At 50.7% G+C, this 26,665-nt stretch overlaps 1 protein-coding gene across 1 annotated transcript; it reads right to left on the reverse strand.

Annotated features, from left to right (window-relative positions):
• Positions 1,276–8,662, reverse strand: LOC110429614 (3-oxoacyl-[acyl-carrier-protein] synthase II, chloroplastic-like). Its single transcript, XM_021445813.1, has 13 exons — positions 8,155–8,662; positions 7,152–7,357; positions 6,884–7,087; positions 6,679–6,789; positions 6,469–6,564; positions 6,347–6,392; positions 6,131–6,210; positions 5,885–5,953; positions 5,707–5,791; positions 5,449–5,603; positions 5,242–5,322; positions 2,159–2,218; positions 1,276–1,793 (listed from the first exon to the last, which is right to left on the reverse strand). Exons 1-13 carry the CDS (start codon positions 8,321–8,323, stop codon positions 1,677–1,679), a joined length of 1,479 nt encoding a protein of 492 aa, XP_021301488.1. The 5' UTR covers positions 8,324–8,662; the 3' UTR covers positions 1,276–1,676.

Genomic DNA, 26,665 nt, shown 5'->3' on the forward strand with positions numbered 1-26,665 from the left:
TTTGCAAATTGCACACTCACTTGCCAAATTTGTCCTGAGTTCTCGCTCGGTTCTCATTACTTGTAAACTGCACATTTGACTTCAACTTATTCTAAGTTATTATTTGCGTTCTATTACTTGCAAATTACACCCTTGGCTAGCTACCTAAATTTGTATTACCATGTCACCCCCGGTTTACATCCCCCATCCCCTACACCGCCCCCCATCCCCCACACCGCACTGTCCTCACTTGTAGCACCACATGAACTCGCCTCACCTGCTGTGAGAATGCACCACGATCAAAACCCCACCACCCCAAACTTACCTATGTCATTGTGTCACCTCTGTCTGTGCCACACCCATGCTACCATACTAAGTCCTACCACACTCGGCAATATACGAACCCAACTTTCTCGACAACGAGCTGATGAGTGGCAAGCCGAGCCTACATTGTTGTGATCCTCCTTGCCTTACTTGACTCATTCTTGCTCCACCTTACCGCAGCAGTTGCACTCGACACCGGTACCGCCACATTCCTTTCTATCCTCCACCACGCAGGAGCAGGATCTCATGCTCTCCATGATTCCATCTTCTCGCACCCGCTCCCCACACCACCAGCATTCCTTGCCTCCCGCTGCGATGATCTTGTTCGCTTGGATGTGCACGCCTACACCACCATGGCTACTTGGCTAGGCGAGGCACCTCAATCGTGAAGGGCACAGTATGGCGGCGCTCACAAGCAGGCACGTCGTGGTAGGACGAGCACAGTGAACAGCGTGGTAGATCCTAGCATGCTCATCACAACGGCGACGCAGCACAAGTTGCACCCGTAGCGGTGCAAGCGTGGTGCGGCTCGAAGCAGCCACAGGGGTAATGTGTGTGCGTGTGGTGGGGCAAGTCGACAAAAGCACGATGCCGAGGAGATTGGGCCAGGTTTGGTAAGTAATACACAAGTTTAGAGAGCAAATGTACAATTTGCAATGAACAGAACAAACTCAGGACAAGTTTAGAGAACTAAGTATATAATACAAGTATGCAGATCGGGATAAAAACTCAGAATAGATTTAGAGAACTACCCACCCTCTCGATTTCTACTTTTCCCCCCAATTCTTGTTGTGCAGATTTGTGCTATCTTTGCTGATCCTCACATAAACAAGAAACGCAGTACTAGCTGATCCATGGCACTTATATCATGACCAACTGAGACAGAGTTCAGAGACCACTGCACTAATGCCCAGTGATATATAATAACAAATCAAAACACGTCACGACCTCACGGGGGATTCCGGCAGCTACTAATGCAACAATTAGCATAAAGTAAAGAACTAGGCAGTATATCATGAATCTGTATGTGACGCACTGTATCTGTCGGGCAACACCAAAAACATCGCCTCCAATTAAGTTCCTCCCTATAGGACGCGTACAATTTGCGTCCTCCGAAAACAAAAACATAACGCGCCAAAAGGGTACATGGGACATTTGATTGGATGCTCTTCTCAGCTCGACATAATTTTTTGATTTGCTATTACAAAGGAAGCCATTTGCAATCTTTAGTAGGTTGTGTGGCAATATATAATCCTACTAAGCTTTTGGATTTCTTCCTAATTTTGCAGTACACAAGATGTTGCAGAGCCTGGTATTCTTCTCTTATATATAAGGCCGACGATGTGTAACCACCACAAGAAAATTGCCAACTATCACTTGAATGGTGCAAATAGAATCGATGAGTTGTGCCCACCAAATCCAAATGAGTTTGACAGTGCCACCTTCACATCGCATCTCTCCTTCTGTGGACCCACCAGCATGCTGACATCCTAAGTCAAGACCCAAAAAAGAAGCATATTGGATACTGCTTTCAAATAGATGAAAATAAGAGATCAGCACAAACAAGCTAATGATAGTTTGTAATCTAACAACTTGATGGGCTCGGGATTGGAGAGTAGCATTCATGAACAAGGCAAGGCTATTGAATTGACAAAAACAGAATTTGGTCAAATGAACTATTGCAAACTAGGCCCACTAGATTTCATAGGAAAAAATTAAGGCCCCAACCAAACTACAGCAACCTGGTGCCCACCATTCCATAAGCTGATGTACCAATACATGTCAAGTCTGGTGAAATAGGGTCAATAATATTATAATTCAAGAGTGGAAAATTCTGGGTTAAAAAGAAAAGTACCACATTTTTCTCTGGATTATCCAAATTGACATTTGGATGCACCCAACCTGTTCTTATAGCCTGCAAGTACACAATGCAGTAGAAACCATGAGGATAACATGATATATCATTTGCAACAAGACTCATAATAAATCCAGCACCCTGATATTGCTGCTCAGTAAAGTTGATAAATGTAGGCACCCATGGAGTGGTATCAAATACCAACATGCTGGTTGTAGGCTATCACACTCGCCTAGGTCTGGTGCTTTGAGGAACAGCAAGTTAGTACTTTCCGATGGCAAACTAATCAACCATCTTAGCAAAACGTAAGTGTCTTTCCTCCGTTAAAAAAAAAGAAGTGTCTAGAAACCACATGCATTGCACAAGGATGCTTAAATGATAAGTTTAAGAGTTGGCATAAAACCCCACTTCTGATAGAAACTCAAACAAAAGATACACATGGAAAAACTTTTTCCCATCCATCCCCTACAAAATGGACTTGTAGTAACCTCGGTATTTTACATTGGAAAATAGCCTTTCCAAGAACACAATGTTTACATTGGAAAATAGCCTTTTCAAGAACACAATGTCATAATCGCTGTACTTCGGAATTATGTTTGTCTAGACCACTCAAAAGAACATCATTATAAATGAACACCTAAAGGGTGTTACTCCCTCCGTTCTAGTATATAAGGCGCAACTCCCTTTAGCCCGAAGACAAGAAACCTACTAAATTCGTTGGTTCCTGTGCCAAACTCCTTGGTTCCACCAGCCAGCACTTTACCATGCAAGTAAATACCTACACTAAGACTAAAGTGCATGCATGTAAATAGGAAGGAGAAGCCAACACTGTCATGGTGACGGTGTAACTGGTCAACACAACATGCCAAAGAAGCGGTTGGCTGAGCCAGCCCGGGTTCGAGTCACGGCACCATCTTCTTAAGACGAAAATCAGGGGGACGTCTCTCCCCCTGGTCGAGTCTTTTAAAAAAAAGGAAGGAGAAGAGAAGTCTAGCAAAAGCAATAAACGGTGCATGGGTGCATGTTTACTAAACGGAGAAAGAAAGAGCCACACGACACATATGTTCAGGCACTTCATCTAACATCTGATGTTGTCAACATTTTTCTCCTCCCCCAACACGAAAATGACATAATATTGTCCAAGTGCAAATGACAGGGTGCTTCAACTTACTCAAGTAAAAAAAAATATATTATTTGCATCACCTTCTACTTTATATAAACAGAGCATAGGAATTTATGCTAGTTATTGATATTACTAACCTAGAGATGAACCTGTGGCATGAGATGCACCCCTCGCCCCCCGCAACCACCACCAAATGTTACCAACAGCATCACATAAGCAGTCAAACTTGGTTTACATTGATAAAGGTGGTTTACATTGATAAGTGTTCTTTTAAAAAAAATAAGAGCATGTTTTTTCCCACCTTTTTCAATTGTACCCTCCTACGCCGTTCCATTCTCAAGTGGTGCATATTGTTCAGAATGTGAAAAATAAAAGACCAAACATCCACAGGTCAACCACTAGATCTAACAGAAACTTGAATGCCAGTTGCAAGCACTAGAGTGATCTATTAAAAAATCAGTGTTCAAATAGTGCTTTATCATACTAGTATACTACTGATATTATCCTGCAGTACCAAATGGCACAGAAGTCTGGTCAAGTAAGAAACTGAATCTAGATACTTTATGAATTACTAGTGTGAATTACTAACTTCGTAGATACTAGATACATCAAAGTCCAATTGACCAGAAATTGTATAAGAAAAAAATGCTACAATATGGTGCTTCCTCATGCCATAATTTCTATATGAATACTACCCTTAAGTAGCTTGTCCGTATTGGATACCATATACTGAAACCTTTTATAGTAGACTGATACTAAAAAATGGATACTTCCCCATCCTAGGCATACTGCAGACATCTTGCATCCAGTAAAAAGTCAATCTTCAAGAGTACAATATCTAAGAATTAGACGTCTAACTTGTATTTCTTTATGTAATCTATACGGTCTACACCATCCTATCGGTGTACTCTATGTTGCCTAGTTGCATCAGCTGCACTTGAGAGTTGATTCTTAAAATTATCTATCAGACTATCAACAACATTTTGTTTCTTTGGTATATGACACACAGCTGTATTAAGGAGTGATCTTGCATTTGTGTGCCACCCACAGTTACAAAGTTCCCTGTACGTAGGCTACGGGGAATGGAGTACGGAACATGGATCGCCAATTTTAAGTTCCCAGTTCGTAGGGTGTATACCTCTTCGGTATGATTGGTCCGAGAAGGGGATCACGATCCTTGGATAATTGGAACGACGTACCCGGAACATAGCTATGGAACGCATCAATTTTAATATCAGGAAGTGGAAACATTTCCCTCATAACTAAATCATGAATTTGCTCACGTTTAGTAGCTATGGGCTGGCTCTATGGACTGAATAGGCCCAAGCACTACTTTCAAGCCCAATAACCAAGTGAACCCCAGTCCAGAGTCATCGTCATCCATCATTCGCACTCGTCCTTTCTTCTCCCCAATCACCTCAGCCTGCGGCGCTCGCGTTCATCGTTCCCTGCCCTGCCGTCCGCATCCACCTGGCAGTCAAGCCCAGGCGCCGCCACGTGCTTTCTTTCCTCCTCGATGATCCAGTTTGTTTTGCTTGGGACGTCATCCCAGGCATGATCTGTCATCCGTTTCGCTCTGTTCCCGATCCGCGATCCGGAACGGAAGTTCTAAGGACGCAGAACGCCAGTACGATATGCGTTCCGCGTGACTGGTGCCACCATACCGGTATCAAGAATTTTTGTTTCTAAGTTTCTAATGACCTTTAATGCAGAAACATTGTTTTTATTTAACATGACTCCACTGCACTCTGCACATCAGCTCAAACAAGAAAAAGCACTATACATTGAAATACTTGCAACAACAGTCAACAGACCTTGATAAATGGAATACTAGATCGTATCTCAGCAGATGCTCACTAAGATATTAAAATTTTGGACCCTATAAAGGTACAGACTTTTGAGTAATAAAAAGAAAACAAGCAAACAACCCTGACAGGAAAAGTTACATTAATCTCCTTACTTGTATAGCAGCAACAGCTTCTATTCCACCAGCAGCTCCTAGCAGATGGCCTGTCATCGACTTCGTTGAGTTCACTCGTATCTGCAATACATATAAGCAAATCGTTTGCTCAACTAAACTGAGAAAGAAGTTTGCTTCTTTTGCCAAAAAAAAAGCACTAGAAGGTTGCTAGGTCTAAAATATAAGATTTCTGAAATACAAAATTGCCTGAGGATTCTGGCCAAAACAACGGTTGAGAGCTTCAAATTCCTTCAAATCACCCATCTGTGTAGATGTTGCATGAGCATTTATATAGTTAATGTCCTCCTTTGTTACTCCAGAATCTGCTAATGCGTTTTCAATACAAAGAATAACCCCTTTCCCTGGTATTGTATTTGCACGGACATAACATCAGCATCAACATGAAAGGATATAAGGATAATAGAAGGGAGCCAAATGCACCACAACATTAAAGAAAAATATGACCTTCAGGATGAGGCTCTGTCATATGGTATGCATCACATGTGAAACTTCCTCCTAGAAATTCAGCATATATTTCTGCACCTCTTTGCTGCAGAAATACAAGTTGGACACTCTTAGCATTTGACTGAAATCAACCTAAACCAAAAGGACAATCAACCCAAGAGAATTGCATGAATGAAACCTTTGCATGCTCAAGTTCTTCCAAAACAAGCACACCAGACCCTTCTCCCATAACAAATCCATCCCGATCCTGTGACACAGATAAGAATACTGAGAAAAATAAGAATTACATCGCTTCGAAACATCAATAGCAGATAAAAACATGGCACCAAACAAGTATAACTGATAAATGTATCACTTGCATATAGTAAATCAATAATTTTGTAAACAAGTAGCGATTAGTATTCTTGGATTTACAGATACTAACCACATCCCAAGGTCGAGAAGCTTTTGCTGGATCACTGTTTCTCTGTGAAAGAGCTCTGCAGGCCACAAAACCTCCCAGTCCTGCATTTAACAGTTTTAAATGGCCAAAACATTAAACTCCATATATGCATAAGAAAATTTGAGGTTCACGTCACAATGAAACAGAAGAAATTGGGAGTGAAGTTATCTAACAATCAGAATTCAGAGGGCACCTTACCAATAGGGATGATTGGTGCATCTGAACCACCACAGAGCATCAAATCCTGTATGTTTTAGGTTACAACTGCAATTAGACTCTACTTATTGTAGAAGAGATCACAAGAAAATGAAGTTACTTACAGCTTCCCCTCTCCTGATATGATTAGCTGCATTCAGAATGCAGAAGTTGCTAGTAGCACAAGCGGTAGAGATAGAGTAATTTGGGCCCATCCAACCCTGCATGTGAAGCGCAATTTCAGTAATCAAGAATCATCATATCTATCTATCAAAGTATCAACAAACGAGTAAAGAAATGAAATAGCAGTAAAGATCATTAATCATATAAGGTACCAGATCCATAGCAAGTATCGCAGAACCCATGTTTGTAGTTGCAAAAGGTACACAAAATGGGTTCATCTTCTTGTAGGAAACCCTCAAAGCTTCAATTGCATCACTGAAAACCTGATAAAAATAGAATTAGAAGTTAAGCAAATTAAAAGAATTAAAAGAAACTGATATTTTCAGCAAGTGTATCATGTAATGTAAGAATCTGCACCTTCATGCCACCCATAGCAGACCCAATGAGGACTCCACATCTTGATTTTTCCAACTCATCCATGACTTCTTCAGTGATTCCAGCATTCTCCAATGCTTTCTTTCCAGCCGTTATCAAATATTGCATAAACTTGTCCATCCGCTTAGCTAGCTTTGGTGCAACCCAACCATCTGTCGAAAATGATTTGATTTCTCCCGCGATTCTCTGCATGAAACAAAGTGTCAAAGAAGTACAGCATGTTTCAGCATAATTGTGCAGCAAACCTTACCGTGGGATAGTGAGAGCAATCAAATGCCTCTATCTCGCTTATTCCACTGATACCCCTTAAAAGGTTATTGTAGAATTCATCAGGATCATGACCTAGTGGCGTCACTACGCCCATGCCAGTGACCACCACTCTCCTTTGTTTCATATCAGGTTTCTTACTTTCCACAGCTGTCCTTTCAGGCTGCAAGGCAACAGACATGGCCATTCCTGCAGTTCACGAGAATTTTGTTCATACGGTGTACAACTACCAGAAATCAGCATGTAAGACATATAGAAGTAGACAACAGAAAAGGCAGTGTCATCCACAAATGCCCTCATATCAATTGAATCCTCCTTCAAGTAACACTTTGGTCATCTAATTGGCTCCTTGGGGGGAAGACACCAGAACCAACAAATAATATAGGCTGGTTTGCGCACACATTTCATTTGGTATGTTTGTGCTGAACTAATGGCACCACAGAGGCGCAGCCAAAACCAGGCATGACAGCTGAAATATCAGCTGTTAAGGAATGCAAGCTTGCTGTAGTTCCAGACTGGACAATTTCATGAACAAGACAAGATTTCAGTTTCTTTTGATTGTCAGCAAGGCAACACCAAAATTGGGTCTGAAATTTCCTTGTAGGCACAGTTCCTCCTGCCGATAAAAATCCTAGGTTTATCACAAAATTTAGTGAAACTATTGCAAGCAGACCTAGCAATTGTAAACCCACCAACATACTCCAGAGCATGAGCTGACGGCGAGCCCAAAACCATACAAAAAAAAAAGAGTAGACCAAGATGCCGGCATCAAGCTGGGTATAATCCCGTCACAGCCTACATCCCGGGCGCGCACACGAGCGATGTGACCCTGGAACCGTATAAAACTCCCACCTATAACCCGCCGCCAAATCTCCGCTGCGACACTACCGATGCGGTGAAACTCCTCCGGTACAGCGAAATTTCACGGTTGAGCTAAGCATAGAAATAACAGCCTTTTGGCAATAGAAAACGGGAAATGGGCTCACCAGAGCGCGCCCCGCCGCGGCGCCCAGAGCCGAGGCGGCGGTGCGAGCCGAAGAGACCCCCGACGCCGCGGTGCCTGCGCTGCTTCTCCTTCTCGCCATCGCCGCAGGCCGCGGAGAGGCAGGCGGCGACGAGCCAGGTGCAGAGCGGCGGCGCCACGGCCGCCGCCATTGCTCACGGCCTGGATCCCGGGAGCGCTACGAGGACGCGGGCCAGCTGATTTTCGGGGGCGGGGGCGGGGACGCGGTCGCATCCACCGGCCCCAAGAACCGGGGAGGGAGAGCAGAGCCCCCGAGATGCGTCCGGCGGGGCCGGGCGGGCGAGAGAAGCAGGGGTGGGTGGACGGGGGAGTTCGTGGGAGCCCGGGACGCGGCGCGTGGTGGGTGGGTGAGCTCAGTAAGAAAGGAGGTGGCTTGAGCACATCTGGGAGGTGGCGGACGGGGCCGAGGCCGCCATTGCCAGGTGCTCGTGGTGGTGGTGGGAGAGAAGAGAGCAGCCCAGATGGTTTGGTTTATTAATAGAGAGGAAAATCCAACGCAACCAAACGTCCAAACCAGATGGCAAAACTTTTTGCGAGAGATTTTGCAATCCTTCCTCGACCTCGAGTCGTCTTTTTTACTGAGTAGTACTAGTAATAAACTTTTAAGGCCGAAATTATTATTATTTTCAGTAGTATATAGTATATAGTATATAGTATATGGTATATAGTATATGGTATATAGTATATAGTATATTGTATATGGTATATGGTATATATACTGTATTTTATAAGAACTTCTCGGTTGGCCTGTAGCGGTGTAAATGTGAGTGGAAACTGAAAAGCTTGAGCGACTGGGTGGCGAGGTTTGTTTGGGATTTTGATGTTGCCAGCTAGGGCTCTGGATGCTCCCAAAAATTGCCTTAGGATGGAAGGATTGGGAATTGGATAAATATACGTGCTTGCTCGGTCTGAGAAATAATAATTGTATTTTAAAAAAGTCTCATGAAGAAATAATGATCATATTTCAAAATAAAAAAGTTCCTTTTATAAAACTTTGATCAACAATTAATTAAATAATATGTAAATTTAGGCATAAAGTTTAGATTTGTATTCAAAATATGTTTGAGATTATATTGATTGTTTATACTAATAGTTAAAATTGCTTTGAATGATTTTTTTTGGTTAAGATATACTTATCATAAGTCTTTTTTTTGTGACTTTACTTATCATAAGTCAAGCGCTACAATTAAAGCATAGATACCAATTAATCTTCGCCGCTATTCTACAACTGTCCCACCCACTTCATGGAAACATATACTGTATCTTTCCCTTTCATGGTGTTCCTTCCACGGAAGGATCAAATACGTACAGTATGGTCCTATGTTATAATTGAGAAATTCAAAAATACGGATGGTGAGGTTGGTTAGATTGAACACTCACTAAAAGAAGCTATACAAGGTTATGAGGAAAAAATTATTTATATTTTATGGAAACCGAAGGGGGGGAAAAGTAATGGTAGCTAGTGCGCAAGGAAAGTATCCGTTTCACAAGACTATTTTTTTGCCCTTCAATCAAAAGATCAAAAAGAGCTACGTACCAGAAGATTGTAAATACCTCAAATATAGTTTTGATTTTACATAGTGCTTTTTTTGAAAATTATTTCATTTATCAATTAGGAGATAATTCTTGTTATTATCAACCGCTAATGATGATTCTAGTATAAGAGAGAGTCTCTTCGGCTCTTCGCCTTGTCAATGCCCTTTCACTAACAAGGCAATGGTCCGATAAGCATTTGTTGGACACAAAATGTCTCTTGGTTCGTGCATGGATCCACTCGGCTTATTAACTAAGAGGATCTCCAACTGTTTCGTAAAATTTATTTCTCAATTCTTGTTGTTTGTCAACTCCCAAAATAGCATAGGCTAGAAAAAAAACTTATCTCCAACAGTTTGATAAAAATCGTTTCAAAAAACTCAAAAATCCACTAATGAAACAAAGAAAACAATTTGACAAATTTCGTTTCTAGAAACTTAAAAACCCGCAAATGAAACAAAGAGCCCACTAATGAATAATCTTGATTGATGAAATCTAGAGTGAAACAATACAATCTAATATATTGCATATTTGATTGGAAAGTTTTTTTGTATGTCTGCAAAGTCCTGGCTCCACCACTGGGGTTGAGATTCACTTGGCCTCAAATGTGTAATTATCTAGATAGATAAAAGAGATAAATACAAAGCTGAAACTAGTACTTATCACGTTCCCCATAAAGTATGTCATGTATACTCCCTCCGTTCCTAAGTGTCGCTATAGTATTCATGTAGATCAAACTTTATTAAATTTGGCTAGGTTTATAAAAAATATTAACAATATTTGCATCTTCAATGAATTTATTATGAAAATAGATTAAATGGTCTATCTAACGATACTAATTATACACTAAGTCTTATAATATTTGGTGAAAGTTAAAAGAGTTTGACTTTTAGAAAATGAGAATGACACTTATTTAGGGACAGAGAATAGGGTCTTGTTTAGATCCAAAAAGTTTTTGGATTTTGATACTGTAGCATTTTGTTTTTATTTGACAAACATTGTTCAATCATGGAGTAACTAGGCTTAAAAGATTCGTCTCGCGATTTACATGTAAACTGTGTAATTAGTTTTTGTTTTTATCTATTATTTAATACTTCATGCATACGTCATAAAACTTGATGTGACAGAGAATCTTGAAAAGTTTTTTGTTTTTGGGTGAACTAAACAGCCTAGGTCCAACTATCTGGTCTGGTCACGTACGCATGTACGCATACACACGTCATACGTTAAGGAGCAGGTGTCGACGCCTAACTTCAATCAATATATAATCTTCGATCATCCAAGTCCAAGGTGGCTAAACAGCGACAAGAGGTCAGCATCACGAACACAACGCCCTTTTTCTGTAGGGAAGAACGACAGACTGCTTTCCAATAACCCCCCCCCCCCCCCCCGGTTTTAAACTATAACAGATTTTTAGTTGTTCTAAATCAAGCCATCACTAGTATATAGAAAGAAAAAAATTGGTAGCATTTTTTTTATTTCTACCGGCATTTTATTAACAATCGCCAGTATAAAATGCCACTAAAGATCATTAAATGGTAATGGTAATACTAGATGAAATTCGGCGTGTATTTGATGTATGCATATTCCGTTACGAATGTTCACACCGGGTCGGGATACCGTGTCAGGCTTGTTGTAGCAGCATCCATGCGAAACATGTGTTGATGACAATGCTGAAAGCATGTATAAGGTTGGAAGTCCAGTTTGGACTTCATATCCCACACAAGCTTCATGCTACCAACATGACGATCGAGTTCTTGACAACGAAATCCATCAGCCTTTTCGTACTAAACTCGTTGTCGGTGTTTTTCCCCCGGGAGGTCACACCAACGAGTAAATTTGTATGCGTGCTCCCTTTCCCGGATGGTGATGCAAGAAGACACAAAGGTTTATCCTGGTTCGGGCAAGAGAAGGCCCTACGTCCAGCGGGGGAAGAGAGTTTGTATTATCTTGCACGTAAGTGCTTGTACAGGGGCGAATACAAGCGTGGTATGAAGTGTGGAGCTCTTCTACGTATGAGTGTGGTCTTGTGTTGTTTTTCCCTTCTATTCCTGAGTCTCTCCTTTTATAGCTCCAAGGAGAGACACAGGGTAAACGCGTAGATGTTAAAGTAGGGGTCGATAGCCGCATGGAGCGCCGACCTACTCGAGGCTTCCGTACGGCATGGCCTCGAGCCGTCCCATCTTGATAGCCCGGTGATGATTACGCGTGCTCCTGCGTTCTGCCCTGCCCGCCGCCTTGCGCTGGTTCTGAGGTTGCATGCTTGTACGGTAAGGCGGCGGATCCGGCGGGGTAACTGTGATGTTGTCAGTCGACGCCCAACTTGTCCCTAGGAAGGGACCCTGTTCGGTCGAGGGTCGGACGCCGTGTAATATGCTGATATCTGGAGCGCTGACCTTAGATGTCTCGAGGGGGTCCCGATTAGACGTTCCATCCTCGTTTCCTGCGTCCTGACACGCCCTGGGTCGTTCGGTGGGAAGGCTGCAAAAAGATTGATGGGACGGAAGCCTGTTCCCTATCACGCCTCCCGTGACCTGTGCGTTAGGTGGGGAAACATCAGGCGCATTTAATGCTCCCGCCCGCGTGCGCGCGTCAGGCGGCGGATGGCGCCCTCGCGCTCGACGCCCCCCGGTTCGCATGAGCCTATTCCGTATTCGACGGTAACCGGCGCTCGACGCCTGATCGATTCGCTCGACGCTATTTCCGTCTTCGAGGTTACGGCCGTCGATGGCGGCGCATAGGTAAGATTAGAGCGTCGAATTGAGGGTCTCGACCTGCGTACGGACAATCTCATAATGCGCATCGCTGAGGGTACCCCTTACTGATACCCTCGACAGTAGCCCCCGAGCCTCTATTCGAGCGCTAGCGCTCGAGTGGAGGCTTTGTTTTGCGGTCGAATTTCCGTGGGGGCGCGCGAGCGACCCCGCGGGGTAGCCCCCGAGCCCTCGAGGGAGTATTTAACTCCTTCGAGGGTTATTTTGCCAAATTTGCAGAAACGCTGTCAACACCCGTGGTGGAAGGTTCTGTTCGGCTTTGCCTTGCGTGGAGGTTTCGACGTACTCTCGATAGAGCGAGCGTCTTCCACCCTGGGTTGAGTTCCTAGCGGGTAGTCTAAGTGAGAACCTGTGCCCCTTTCGAGGGGGTTAGCTGTAGCCCGGAGGCGTCCTCATAAAGCAGGGTCGACGTGGTCGGGGATACCGGTCTCATTCGATAGAGTCCAGCGGCTCGATGCCTCCCTTCGGGGGGATTCCTCTCGACTGTCTCGACCCTACCTTAGACATCGCCAGCGAGCCCTCGAGGCGGGCCTCGATTTTCGACCACTCGCTGGGGATCCCTGACTCTTGGCGCTCGAGATCGGCTGTCGAACCCTTTCGACGGGCCAGCCATCGACCTCTCGAGACTATTGTGGGCGCATACCTTGGCTTACGAAGTAAGGAAGTGGCCGTGGCGGTTCGCCTTTCTGCCCGTTGGGCGCGCCTTTTTAGGCGGGTGACGTTGCGACACTGTATCGGCGGGGAATTCGGAGAGTCCGGCCTGTGAGGAGAGAAAGGACTGTCAGACGGCGCATTTATGGGGGGAGTTACCTTATTTCTCGGATCTGTCCGTTGGCGGACTGCTGCCTATAAATACGTCATCGCGTCGCCGCCGTTCTTCTCCCTTCCGCCTTCTCGCTCTTATTCTCTTGTTGCCTTTGCTTTCTCGCCGTCTCACGAGCACACGCCTCCTCGAGCTGTAGTGAATCCACCGTCCCTCCAGCCGTGATGCCTGTAAGACTCGTCGCCGCCGACGACTGGCGCCCGTCGTCGATGACGGAGCGCCGGCTGTTAGAGCTTGAGAAAGAGGGACTGCTGCGCCGCCGCACCTCGCTATCGTCGCCGGAGTGGATCGCGCCGCCGGCGAGTCACAGGGGGCCTCAGCCGCCTGAGGGCTACGTGGTGTCGTTCGCCAAGTTCCACCGCCACGGTCTGGGCGCGCCCCCGAGCCGCTTCATGCGGGCCCTCTGCTTCCATTATGGGGTCGAGCTCCAGCACTTCTCTCCGAACGCCATCACCGTAGCGGCGGTTTTCGCCGTCGTGTGTGAGGGCTACCTGGGGATGATGCCGCACTGGGAGCTGTGGCTCCACCTCTACAGGGGCGAGCTTTTCCACGCCCCCACCAGAACCACGGGCGTAAGGAAGCCCGTGCGGGCGGGATGCCTCAATCTGGTGCAGAAGACGGGGAAGACGGACAGGCCGCGGGAGTACATCCCGGTAGGGTTGTCGACCAACCACGCCGGCTGGGACTCCCAGTGGTTTTACCTGCGGAACGACGACAACCTCCTGCCTTCCTACTCGGGCCGTCTGATCTTGGAGCGTCCAGCGGACTGGACATACGGCGTCGTCCAAGCTCATCAATCTCGGCTCGACCCCCTCCTCGACGCCCTGAAGAAGCTTCGCCAGGAGGGTTTGACCGCCGCTCTCGTCCTCTCGGCCGTCCATCACCGGAGAGTTCTCCCTCTGATGTCACGACCGTTGAGGATGGACGAGATGGGCCCTGGCGTCTCCTCTCGGGACCTCGAGGCGTGTCGGATGTCCAACGAGGCTCCGGCGGACGACGAAGTCGCGGCCCGAGTCAGGGCTGCAATTGCCGGTGATTTTCAGCCGGAGCATGTTAACGGCTTCCCCATGAGACCTGACGCAGGCTCGATCGATCTGGTACGCTTTCTTCTTGCGCGCAGCCTCGACTCTGGGTTTCCTTTCTCCCCTCTCTTTTTTCTAAGTCCACCTTAGTTTTGGCAGGGTCGGATTGATGTCCGGTCCTCGAGGCCTCCGGTAAAGGAGGACGAGGTCGATCGTGACAAACGGCGCCAATCTGCCGAAAAGCTAAAGTCTGCGAAGGACTCTGCAAAGAAGGGGGAGAAGAAGAAGAACCTCGACCGCCAAGCATTAGAGGCGCGTCGAGCCAAATCCAGGCAGAGGGGGGAGCCTGAGGAAGAATCCCCCAACGATGACGACGATGACGACGAGGACAGCGACGACTCTGAGGGGATGGCGTCGCGCCTTGATCGGATTCTCGAGGGACCTCCTCGAGGTGACGTCGACGCCCCCCGGACGGAGGCGCCAGAGGAGGGTCCGAGCGGATCCCGTCGCCCTCGGGCCGATACCCCTCCCGCGACCAAGGCGGGCCAAGACGCACCGCGCCCTCCCCCAGTGCCCAGGGAGAGCAGTCTGGCTAGGCCCTAGGCGTCGGGGCCACTAACTCGTGGTCGCGCCGCGGCCTCTGAGAAAGGAGATGCCGGCCGTAGGAGCGCCAGTCCCGGTGCCCGCCAGGCGGGGACCAACGCGCCTAAGCCAGTGCCTGCCCTCGAGGGGCCTGGAGCCCCGACGCGGGGTGGCTCGAGGCCCACTGGTCGGGGTGGCGGAAGGCGAGCCGTTCTCCCTGTGAGGTAAGCCTTTTTGATGTTGCGGTTTTTGTCTTCCCATTCTTCCACCTTTCCTCATATGCCAACCTTTTCTCAGGCTGAAGCGGACCCTTGAGCAGGCCCAGCCGTCCATGGCAAAGAAGCTCAGAACGGGTGCCGCCTCCAAGGAACCTGGTTCGTAGTTTATTTCTGGGCGTTGCGATGTTCCTGTGTCGGTTATCGTAACGTCTGACCCTTACCCTTTGTTTCGTAGGCTCCTCCAGCTCCCAACCTTCAGCCGGCGTCGAGAGGGCTTCGTCTCGTCCAGCGCCTACTCCGTCGCTGCCGACTGGTGGTGAGGCGCCCCAGACGCAAGCGTCAGAGGGAGCCCCCGAGCCCCCTAGATTGGGGGTCGAGGGGGAACCCATCACCATCAGCGACACGTCTGATGGTGACGGAGCGTCTGGGGGTGCCCGCCCCATGGAGGAGGAAACATCGACCCCTCATGTCGGGGGATCAACTCCCTGGCCCGCCGGCCTCCGCACCCTCGAGGAGCAGAAAAAGAAGAGGGAGGAGGATGAACAGCGGGAGCGCGAGGCGGCGCGGCAGCCACAGGAGCAGCAGCAGCAGCAGCAACCCCAGCCGGAGGAGCAACTGCAGCATCAGCAGGAGGAGCAGCCGCAGCAGCAGGGGCAGCAGCAGCAGGGGGGCCAAGAGGACGAGCCACTCGAGCCCCCGCCTCAAGGTTTGGCCCAACCGGCGCCACTGGCGCCGCAAGAGCCCGGCGATCAGGAGGAAAATTTGCCGGTGTATGGCCCTCCCACCCCAGCGTGGCTCCTCCCGGGGGCGCCTGCCGCGATCCGGGCAGAGTCGGGGCGAGCGGACGGAGTGGTGGAGCTCGCCTGTATGATGCGCACCCCCACCGACCCCGAGTCCGAGATCAAGAGGACGATCTACGGCATGGACGGGATCGCCCCAGGGTTCCTCCGGGAGCGTCGAGCATGGGAGGACCACTTTCCCTCTGAGGAGGATGAGATTGGATCGTCAGGGAGCAAGGACGGTACCTGGAAGACGGTGGATGACGACGGGCGGTTTCCTTGCCTCGCCGACCTGTTCTTGCGCCACGGGGGTTCCCTCGAGACCGTCGAGAACTTTATCCGCGGCGTCAATGCGCGGGCTGATCGGGAGATGGAGAACTGGTGTCCCGATCGGATTCGTATCCGAGCTTCCACCGACCTGTCCGAGCCCAATATCTTCCTCGACGACAAGAAGGAGGTCGAGAAGTGGGAGCATGTCGAGGAGCTCCGCCTTTGGATGAAGCATGTGGTGGGGCTCCTATCGGACGTCATCAACAACGGGCTCGGGCCTGCTTATTTTGTAAGTGTTTCTCGAACTCCAATCTTCATGGTGCTTTCTGGTTTCTGTATTCTAATCCATCCGACCCTTGATTCGCAGGATATGAAAGAGACCTCTCGCATCAAGTCCAGCTTCATACACGCCACGAGGGGCGGTTGGGAGCAGCTCCCCCTCCTCAAGGATCAACTCCTCGAGTCGCAGGAAAAGCTCCTTAAAGCTTACAAAGATCTCATAGCACTCGAGGAGGAGAAGAAGGCGAGGGAGGCTGCTTTGGCCGAGGCCCGAGAGGCCTCGAAGAAGACGGAGGAGGAGGCGATGCAGCTACGGGAGCGGGCTCTTACGGTCGAGGAGGCCGCGTCCAGAGCCCGGGAGGAGGCCCTGTCCTACAAGAGCGTCATTGCGGACCTGGACAAGGAGAAGGGCCTTCTCAAGACCGACCTGGACTCCCTCCGCGATTCTTTCCAGAAGATGAAAGTGGCGTACGTGGACAGTGAGGTCGCAAGGGGTGCCGCCGAGGACGTAAAGAAGAAGGCCCTCGAAGACCTCGAGGCGGAGCGGGCTCGATCCCGCAGTCTCTCTGACGACGTCGAGCGTCTGAAGGGAGAATTGCTGGAGAAGAGTGGAGCCGTTGCTCAGGCTGGCAGGGTGATCGAAGATCTCCGCGTCGCCAATACTGAGCTGGCGCGCTCCAACAGAGAGATCGAGCGTGCCAACACCAGATTGGTCGGCGAGAACACGACCCTAGAGGAGAGCATCAAAGGTATGTTTCCTTTGTCGAATTTCTTTTTCGAGGTGTGCTTGGTTTTTCCTAAGGTCTCTTTATATTGGCTCTTACAGGGCTCAAGGACGAACTCCTGGCCGCCCAAGCCGAGGCTCGCAACGCCAAGGCTCAGCTCGAGGCGGAGGTTGCTTTGAACCGTCGAGTGCGGACGGTGATAAGTGATCTCTCGACCTCTTGGGAGGTCAAGCCTATGGATGAGTCGAGGGAGGACGCTCGAGGCGACGCCCTGGTCGACCAGTTGTGCTACATAGGCGCGACGCTGCGAGATCGGGTGCGGGACGCCCTCCACATCGGGGTGAAGTGGGCGATGGCGGTTGTCTGCTCGGGCTTCTCCTACGACATGGAGGTGGTGTCCCATGGCTTCGTCACCGACATCTCCAAGACCGACGCGGAGAACGAGGAGAGGCTCCATGCCTTGATCGACGACGCGGAGGCTCCTGGGGAAAGGTTGGCCAAGCTCTTCGAGCCTGAGGTGCTCCCTCCTGAGGCTAGCTCGGGCGGAGGCGAGGGCGGTGAGGATCGTGCCGCGGACTGAGGCCTGTGAGCCTGCTCAGGGCACCTGGGGCCCCTTGTATGATATTTTGTTGTTTTTGTTGCTAAGCGATACGGTGTCTTTTTGTAATTGTTAAATGCTTATTTGTCTTTCCGCTCGAGGTCCTTTTATTTTTCTTTGTTCCTACGTTTGTATCCCTTGCTAGGTCTTTCGTCAAAAAACAACCTCGATTACCTCAAGGGTAAGGAAGTGAGTAGAGTTTCCGTAGCCCGAGGGCGTGGGAGTTCTCCGGCTCGTTATCCCTCGGCCTTTGGGGGGCTCGAGGCGCCTTAGCTACTCGAGCCGTGCAAGGTTTACTAAGTAAGAAAAGAAAACTTCTTGGTTTTTTCGACGCTTGGGGGGGGGTCGTCCCCCTGGTAGCCCCCGAGGGGGTGCTGACTATGATGGGTCATGGTCGGCATCCCCTTTTAACGTCAAGACTATGACTCGTAACTATTTTTAGCACAAAAAGAAGTCGCTCGAGAGAAAGACTTTATTTATTCACGCGTTCGTTTACAAAGTCTTCGTACAAAATGTAGGAACGTAAGTTTAGGACTTCTAGGGGTAGAATCGACGTAGCTGTTCGATGTTCCATGCGTTGGTGAAGATTGCCCCCTTTTCGTCCACCAACTTGTACGTTCCTGGCTTAAGGACCTCGGCCACCACATACGGGCCTTCCCAAGGTGGAGTCAGCTTGTGGCGTCCTTGGTTGCTTTGCCGGCGTCGTAGGACAAGGTCGCCTACGTTGAGGTCCCTCTTGCGCACGTGCTTGTCGTGGTAGCGTCGGAGTCTCTGCTGATATCTGGCAGAGTTGAGGAGGGCCATGTCTCGAGCCTCCTCGAGTTGGTCGACCGCGTTTTCTTGAGTTTCTTTGTTCGATTGCTCGTTGTAAGCCTTGAGTCGAGGTGACCCGTACTCGAGGTCTGTGGGGAGGATAGCCTCAGAGCCGTAGACCATGAAGAACGGGGTGTATTTGGTGGCCCTGCTTGGCGTTGTCCTAAGGCTCCATAGGACTGAGGAAAGCTCCTCGACCCATTTCTTGCCGAATTTCTTCAATCGATTGTAGATCCTTGGCTTGAGTCCTTGCAAAATCATGCCGTTGGCACGCTCGACCTGGCCGTTAGTTCGAGGGTGGGCTACTGCAGACCAGTTCACACGGATATGATGCTGATCGCAGAAATCCAAGAACTTTCTGCCGGTGAACTGGGTGCCGTTGTCGGTGATGATGACATTGGGGATCCCAAACCGATGGATGATGTCGGTGAAGAAGAGGACGGCCTGCTCGGAGCGGATGTTGGTGATGGGTCGAGCCTCGATCCATTTTGAGAACTTGTCAATGGCCACCAGCAAATGGGTGTATCCTCCTTTCGCCTTTTGTAGAGGTCCTACTAAATCGAGCCCCCATACCGCAAACGGCCAGGTGATGGGGATCATCTGAAGAGCGTGGGCGGGCAGATGCGTCTGCTTGGCGTAGAACTGGCACCCATGACACGAGCGTACGAGCTCGATGGCATCCGCCACAGCCGTTGGCCAGTAAAAGCCTTGCCGAAAAGCGTTCCCTACAAGGGTCCGTGAAGCGGCGTGGTGGCCACAAGCCCCCGAGTGTAGGTCATCGAGGAGTTTTCGGCCTTCTTCTACGGTGATGCAACGTTGTAAGACCCCCGTCGGGCTCCGTCGATATAGCTCGTTGTCTTCGCCATAGATCACATATGATTTGGCCCGTCGAGCGATACGACGAGCTTCTGTCTTGTCTTCTGGCAGCTCGCCGCGGATAAGGCAGTCGAGGAACGGTGTGCGCCAATCGAATGGTCGACCCGGTCGTCGTTCTATCTCCATCATCTCTTCCACCATCAAGAGCGTATCGACAGCATTGGTTGGTTGGGCGGTGGTGGCGTCGACGCCAGCCCCCGTGCTTAGGTCGACGGATGGCTCGTGAAGATCCTTTGAGAATGCATCAGGCGGCACTGTGCCTCTGGTAGATGCGATCTTGGCGAGTTCGTCGGCTGTCTCGTTGTAGCGTCGAGCGACATGGACAAGCTCGAGGCCGTGGAACCTGTCCTCGAGTCGACGGACCTCCTTGCAGTACGCTTCCATTTTTGGGTCGTGGCAGCTCGAGGTTTTCATTACTTGGTCGATGACGAGTTGGGAGTCACCTCGGACGTCGAGGCGTCGGACTCCTAACTCGATAGCGATCTTGAGACCGTTGACGAGGGCCTCATATTCTGCGACATTGTTAGATGCGGCAAAATGAATCCTGATTATGTACCTCATGTGGACGCCCAAGGGTGAGATGAACAGCAGGCCGGCTCCAGCTCCAGTTTTCATGAGCGACCCATCGAAATACATCGTCCATAGTTCCGCCTGGACCTGGGTCGGGGGGAGCTGGGTGTCCGTCCATTCTGCGATGAAGTCTACCAGGGCCTGCGATTTGATGGCCTTGCGAGGCGCATAAGCGAGAGTCTCACTCATGAGCTCGACCGACCATTTTGCTATTCTTCCCGTGGCTTCTTTGCTCTGGATTATTTCGCCTAAGGGAAAAGACGAGACCACCGTGATGGGGTGGCCAAGGAAGTAATGCTGCAGCTTGCGATGGGCAAGGATTACGGCATAAATCAGCTTCTGGATTTGGGGATAACGCATCTTGGTCTCCGAAAGCACCTCGCTGACGAAATAGACTGGCCTTTGGACCGGCAGCGCATGACCCTCCTCTTGTCTTTCGACCACCACCGCCGCGCTGACGACCTGGGTCGTCGATGTGACGTAGAGGAGCAGCGGCTCTGCGGGTTGAGGTGGAACCAGGACTGGGGCCGAGGTCAACGTCTTCTTCAGCCTTTCGAGTGCTTCCTCGGCCTCGGGGGTCCATGAAAAACGCTCGACCTTCTTTAGGAGTCGATATAATGGCAATGCCTTTTCTCCTAGTCTTGAGATGAAACGGCTCAGAGCCGCCAGGCACCCCGTGACTCTCTGTACACCCTTGATGTCTCGGATCGGCCCCATTTTCGTGATGGCCGAGACTTTCTCGGGGTTGGCCTCGATGCCGCGCTGCGAAACGACGTAACCTAGGAGCATGCCTCGAGGTACACCGAAAACGCACTTCTCGGGATTGAGCTTGATCCGGCTGGTGCGTAGGCAGCTAAAGGCAATCTCGAGGTCCTGGATCAGGTCTCCTCGTCGCTTTGACTTGACGACAATGTCGTCGACGTAGGCCTCGACCGTGGACCCTATATGTTCGCCAAACACGTGGAGCATGCAACGTTGATACGTGGCTCCCGCGTTTCGAAGCCCGAATGGCATGGTTACGTAGCAATACATCCCAAAAGGCGTGATGAAAGAGGTCGCGAGCTGGTCGGACTCCTTCATTTTTATTTGGTGGTAACCAGAATATGCATCAAGGAAAGAAAGGGTTTCACATCCCGCGGTAGAATCGACAATCTGATCAATGCGTGGCAATGGAAAGGGAACTTTCGAACATGCTTTATTCAGACTAGTATAATCGACAAACATCCTCATTTTCCCATTCTTTTTCTTAACTAATACAGGGTTTGCTAACCAGTCAGGATGATGAACCTCCTTGATGAATCCGGCCGCCAAAAGCTTGTGGACTTCCTCGCCAATGATCTTGCGCTTCTCCTCATCGAATCGGCGCAACCGCTGCTTTACTGGCTTGGAACCAGCTCGAATCTCCAAGGAGTGCTCGGCGACTTCCCTCGGTATGCCTGGCATGTCCGAGGGACTCCATGCAAACATATCGGCATTTGCACGGAGAAAGTCGACGAGCACGGCTTCCTATTTGGGGTCGAGGTCGGCGCTGATCGTCAGCACTTTGCCGTCGGAGTCGTTGGGGTCGAGCGGGATCTTCTTGGTTCCTTCCGCCGCCTCGAAGTTGCCCGCGTGGCGCTTAGGCTCTGGAGCCTCAGCGGCCAGGGCCTCGAGCTTCGCGACGAGCTCGGTGGAGCCCTCGACCGCCTCCCCGTACTCGACGCATTCGACGTTGCACTCGTACGCGTGCTCGAAGGAGGAACTTACAGTGATGACGCCTTTGGGACCAGGCATCTTCAGCTTCAGGTAGGTGTAGTTGGGTATGGCCATGAACTTGGCGTAGCCCGGGCGCCCGATGATGGCGTGGTACGTGCCTCGGAACCCAACCACCTCAAAAGTGAGGGTCTCCTTCCTGAAGTTGGCCGCTGTGCCGAAGCAGACCGATAGGTCAATTCGTCCTACTGGCAGTGCCTTTTTCCCTGGCACGACGCCATGGAAACCGCCGGCGCTTGGCTGGAGGCGTCCTCTATCGATGCCGAGGAGGTCGAGGGTCTCGAGGTAGATGATGTTGAGGCTGCTGCCACCATCCATTAGCACTTTCGAAAGCCGGGTCTTGACGATGATGGGGTCGACGACGAGCGGGTAGACGCCTGGGGCGACTACCTTGTCGGGGTGGTCTTCTCGGTCGAAAGTGATAGGAGTGCTTGACCAGTTAAGGTACTGAGGCACCGCCATTCTTGCTGCAAAGACTTCACGATGCTCCCTTTTGCGCTGCCTCGTGGTCAACTGAGTCGAGGGCCCGCCATAGATCATGTAGCAGTCGTGGACGGCGGGGAAGCCATCGTCATCTTTGTTGTCCTCCTTGCTGCCAGCCTTCTCTTTCTTGGAGTCATCACGCGTATCTTTTTTGGACCCCTGACCGTCGAAATGCTTTCTCAGCATACAACAGTCCTTGAGCTTGTGGTTGGCGCCACCCTTATGGTAAGGGCACGGCTCCTCCAACATCTTGTCAAAGATGCCTCCATCCGGAGGGCCTCGAGGCTTCTTTCGATCCATGGCGGCGACAAGGTTGTCATCGGAATCTTCCCGGTGGAACTGCCGCACTTTCTGCTTCTTTTTGTTTTTCTTGAGGCCTCGACTGGGGGTCCCATCTTCGTTGATGGGCTGCTTGCCTTTCCTCCCTTCTGAGCTGAAGAAGGCGCCGACTGCCTCCTCCCCTGCCGCGTAGTTGGCTACTACGTCCATCAGCTCGTCGACGGTCTGAGGTCGATTGCGACCTAATTCCCGCACCAAGTCTCGGCTGGTGGTGCCCGAGACAAACGCCAAGATGACGTCGTGGTCAGGGATGTGCGGCAGCTCAGTGCGCTGCTTCGAGAAGCGCCGAGCATACTCCCGAAGAGTTTCTCCTGACTTCTGCTTGCACTTGCTGAGGTCCCATGAGTTCCCTGGTCGTATGTAGGTCCCTTTGAAGTTACCCTCGAAGACTCTGACCAGATCAACCCAGTTGTGGATCTGATTGGCAGGGAGTTCCTCGAGCCATCGACGGGCGGTGTCGGAGAGGAAAAGGGGTAGCTGTCTGATGATGGCTCGATCATCACCTCGAGCGCCACCTAGCTGACAGGCCAGCCTGAAGTCGGCCAGCCACAACTCTGGTTTGGTCTCTCCATTGTACTTCGCGATGCTGGTCGGGGGTCGAAATGGATTGGGCAGGGGCGTGCTGCGGATCGCCCTGCTGAACACCCGTGGGCCTGGTGGCTCGGGAGCCACCCGGTCCTCGTCGCTGTCGTATCTCCCACCGCGATGCGCGCTATAACCGCGCTCTTCCGCGTCTCCGTGCCGGCGGCGTCGATTTTCTTTGATGTCGTGCCGCGCGTCGTGTCGATGTTGACCGTCGACGGGGAGGATGAGAGCGGTCTTTCTACCTCGAGGGGGAGGTTGTTGTTGGACTGACACCTCCTCTTCGTTTAGAGGCTGTTCGTCGCGCTTCTCTGTGGCAGCTCCTCGCCGTCGAGACGCCGAACTTTCGGCTTGTTGAACCGCCGCCACCTGGAGCAATGTCTGTACCTCATCTCGAATGCGTCGGGCCTGGGAATTCGACGGCTCTGGCATGTTACGTAGCAGCATCGTCGCTGCCACTACATTCTGGCCTGCTCGAGGGAAACGGCTGACAGGTTGCTCTGGCTCTGAGTCGCCGACGATCTGTCGATGTACCTCTCGAGCGCGTCTGCGGACACTTCCGCCCGGCGGGTAGGGCAGGTCTTGCTCGAGGTTTTGCTCGAGCAGGACGAGGCGCTCGCAGTCTTCGTCGAGCTTCATCTTGAGCTCCCGCAGCTGCGCGAGCTGCGCGGTCCTGTCTTCCTGAGGAGGGGGGTTGAGCTGTCCGTCGTTCCCAGGCGTCCTGGGGTCTTCTCGCGCTGCGGGGGCTCGACCACCTGCGGCAACATCCCGTGTCTCGTCAGTAGTTTCTACCACCCCGTCGATGTGATAGCATTCCCTCGTAGGGTCATAGTTGTCTGTCTCGGAGTCGGAGTCCCGTTCGGCGGCCTAGAAACACCCACGTCCTTCCTCCAGCAATCGTTGCCTGAGGGAGGTGATCGAGTATCGTCCGGGGCCTAGACGACGGAGGCCTTGTACTCGGGAAAGGTCCGGCAGCTCGGACGCCGACTGCCGCGCTTCAGAGCTACGTGGGAGGACCATTAGTCTTTCTACGTACGTCTGGGCGTTTGGGCATATCGCCCTGGCGAGCGACGCCGCGGCGTTGTCCAACCCGAACGGCAGTGCCGCCCTTGGAGAGAACAACCCGTGTGGAAGTAGCCTAGCTGCGGTGGGGGAGAGCGTGCGAGACGCGTCCCCTCCCGTCGTCGCGCGGTGCTGAGTCGTCGCGCTTGTTGCTCCGTCACATGGTGCTGCCGCCTTGTGGCCCGCGTCCTGCCTCGCACGAGCTGTTGGTCGTGCTGAAGCAGAGGGGCCGCGGTGGTGCTGTCCGCGCCTCTTCTTAGGCGGGGAGGCGTGGTGGTGAGGGCGTCTCGGGGCCTTCAACCGTGCTGGCGTAACGCGGGCTCCTTCTGGTCCTTTGACTGAGAGCAAGATCATGTCGTAGCCGGAGCCCGTAGACATGAACTCGAGACTCCCAAACCAAATCACCGTGGAGCGCGGAAACGGCGAGGCAAGAGTAGCCATCCGGAAAGGAGTGGGAAATCGATGAAAAACACGCAGGACCCCTACCTGGCGCGCCAACTGTCGGTGTTTTTCCCCCGGGGGGTCACACCAACGAGTAAATTTGTATGCGTGCTCCCTTTCCCGGATGGTGATGCAAGAAGACACAAAGGTTTATCCTGGTTCGGGCAAGAGAAGGCCCTACGTCCAGCGGGGGGAGAGAGTTTGTATTATCTTGCACCTAAGTGCTTGTACAGGGGCGAATACAAGCGTGGTATGAAGTGTGGAGCTCTTCTACGTATGAGTGTGGTCTTGTGTTGTTTTTCCCTTCTATTCCTGAGTCTCTCCTTTTATAGCTCCAAGGAGAGACACAGGGTACACGCGTAGATGTTAAAGTAGGGGTCGATAGCCGCATGGAGCGCCGACCTACTCGAGGCTTCCGTACGGCATGGCCTCGAGCCGTCCCATCTTGATAGCCCGGTGATGATTACGCGTGCTCCTGCGTTCTGCCCTGCCCGCCGCCTTGCGCTGGTTCTGAGGTTGCATGCTTGTACGGTAAGGCGGCGGATCCGGCGGGGTAACTGTGATGTTGTCAGTCGACGCCCAACTTGTCCCTAGGAAGGGACCCTGTTCGATCGAGGGTCGGACGCCGTGTAATATGCTGATATCTGGAGCGCTGACCTTAGATGTCTCGAGGGGGTCCCGATTAGACGTTCCATCCTCGTTTCCTGCGTCCTGACACGCCCTGGGTCGTTCGGTGGGAAGGCTGCAAAAAGATTGATGGGACGGAAGCCTGTTCCCTATCACGCCTCCCGTGACCTGTGCGTTAGGTGGGGAAACATCAGGCGCATTTAATGCTCCCGCCCGCGTGCGCGCGTCAGGCGGCGGATGGCGCCCTCGCGCTCGACGCCCCCCGGTTCGCATGAGCCTATTCCGTATTCGACGGTAACCGGCGCTCGACGCCTGATCGATTCGCTCGACGCTATTTCCGTCTTCGAGGTTACGACCGTCGATGGCGGCGCATAGGTAAGATTAGAGCGTCGAATTGAGGGTCTCGACCTGCGTACGGGCAATCTCATAATGCGCATCGCTGAGGGTACCCCTTACTGATACCCTCGACACTCGTTGAGCGAGTGCATGGTAAATAAGACTAATCTTTGTTTCATATGCTTGCATATACACTTTTAGAATCTAGGCCTTGTTTAGTTTCCAAAAAATTTTGCAAAATTTTTCAGATTCTCCGTCACATCAAATCTTTAGACGTATGCATGAAGTATTAAATATAGACAAAAATAAAAACTAATTGCACAGTTTGGTCGGAATTGACGAGACAAATCATGATTGGACAATATTTATCAAATACAAACGAAAGTGTCGATTTCCCAAAAAAAAAATTTGAACTAAACAAGGCCCTAGATAGAATACAGTCTTGTATGACGACTGGTCTCTCACACCTCATGCTGATACGACCCAATTAAATAAAATGTCAACATCAAACCGTACTGGGATAGGTAATGAAAAGAATGGCGACCAACAAAGTATTCAAATTGAAATTTGACATTTTGACACCGCAAACACGTGATTTAATAAGCATAGTCTTAAGATTTTAGAGGTTAATTAATGAGCAGGTTGCGCAACCAGTTGCACCATCCTCGCCCCTTTGGTGTCTGCTCTTGGCGTCAATGGCGAGGCCAGGGAAGAGGGGATTCGCCAAATCCCCTGTTCTGGAGTCCATGGCAGGCGACACAACTTCCTACTCAGGTGATGTTGTTGCTGTTCCTTTTGCTCAAGGATGTGGTGCGGCTGTTGGGTGATGTGGTTGATGGCCGGATGGATCTGCATCGATTTCCCCTTGGCGGAGCTTTTCGTCGACGGCGATGGCGGATCCAGGAGCTGGACGGGGTGGGGCGTGACCCCGGTCGACGTGCGACCGCTGTAGGCATCATCCCATCTTCTGAGATGGGTGTCTTCTTCGA

This window comes from Sorghum bicolor, chromosome 1, assembly GCF_000003195.3.
Source record: "Sorghum bicolor cultivar BTx623 chromosome 1, Sorghum_bicolor_NCBIv3, whole genome shotgun sequence".
Classification (NCBI taxonomy): Eukaryota; Viridiplantae; Streptophyta; class Magnoliopsida; order Poales; family Poaceae; genus Sorghum; species Sorghum bicolor.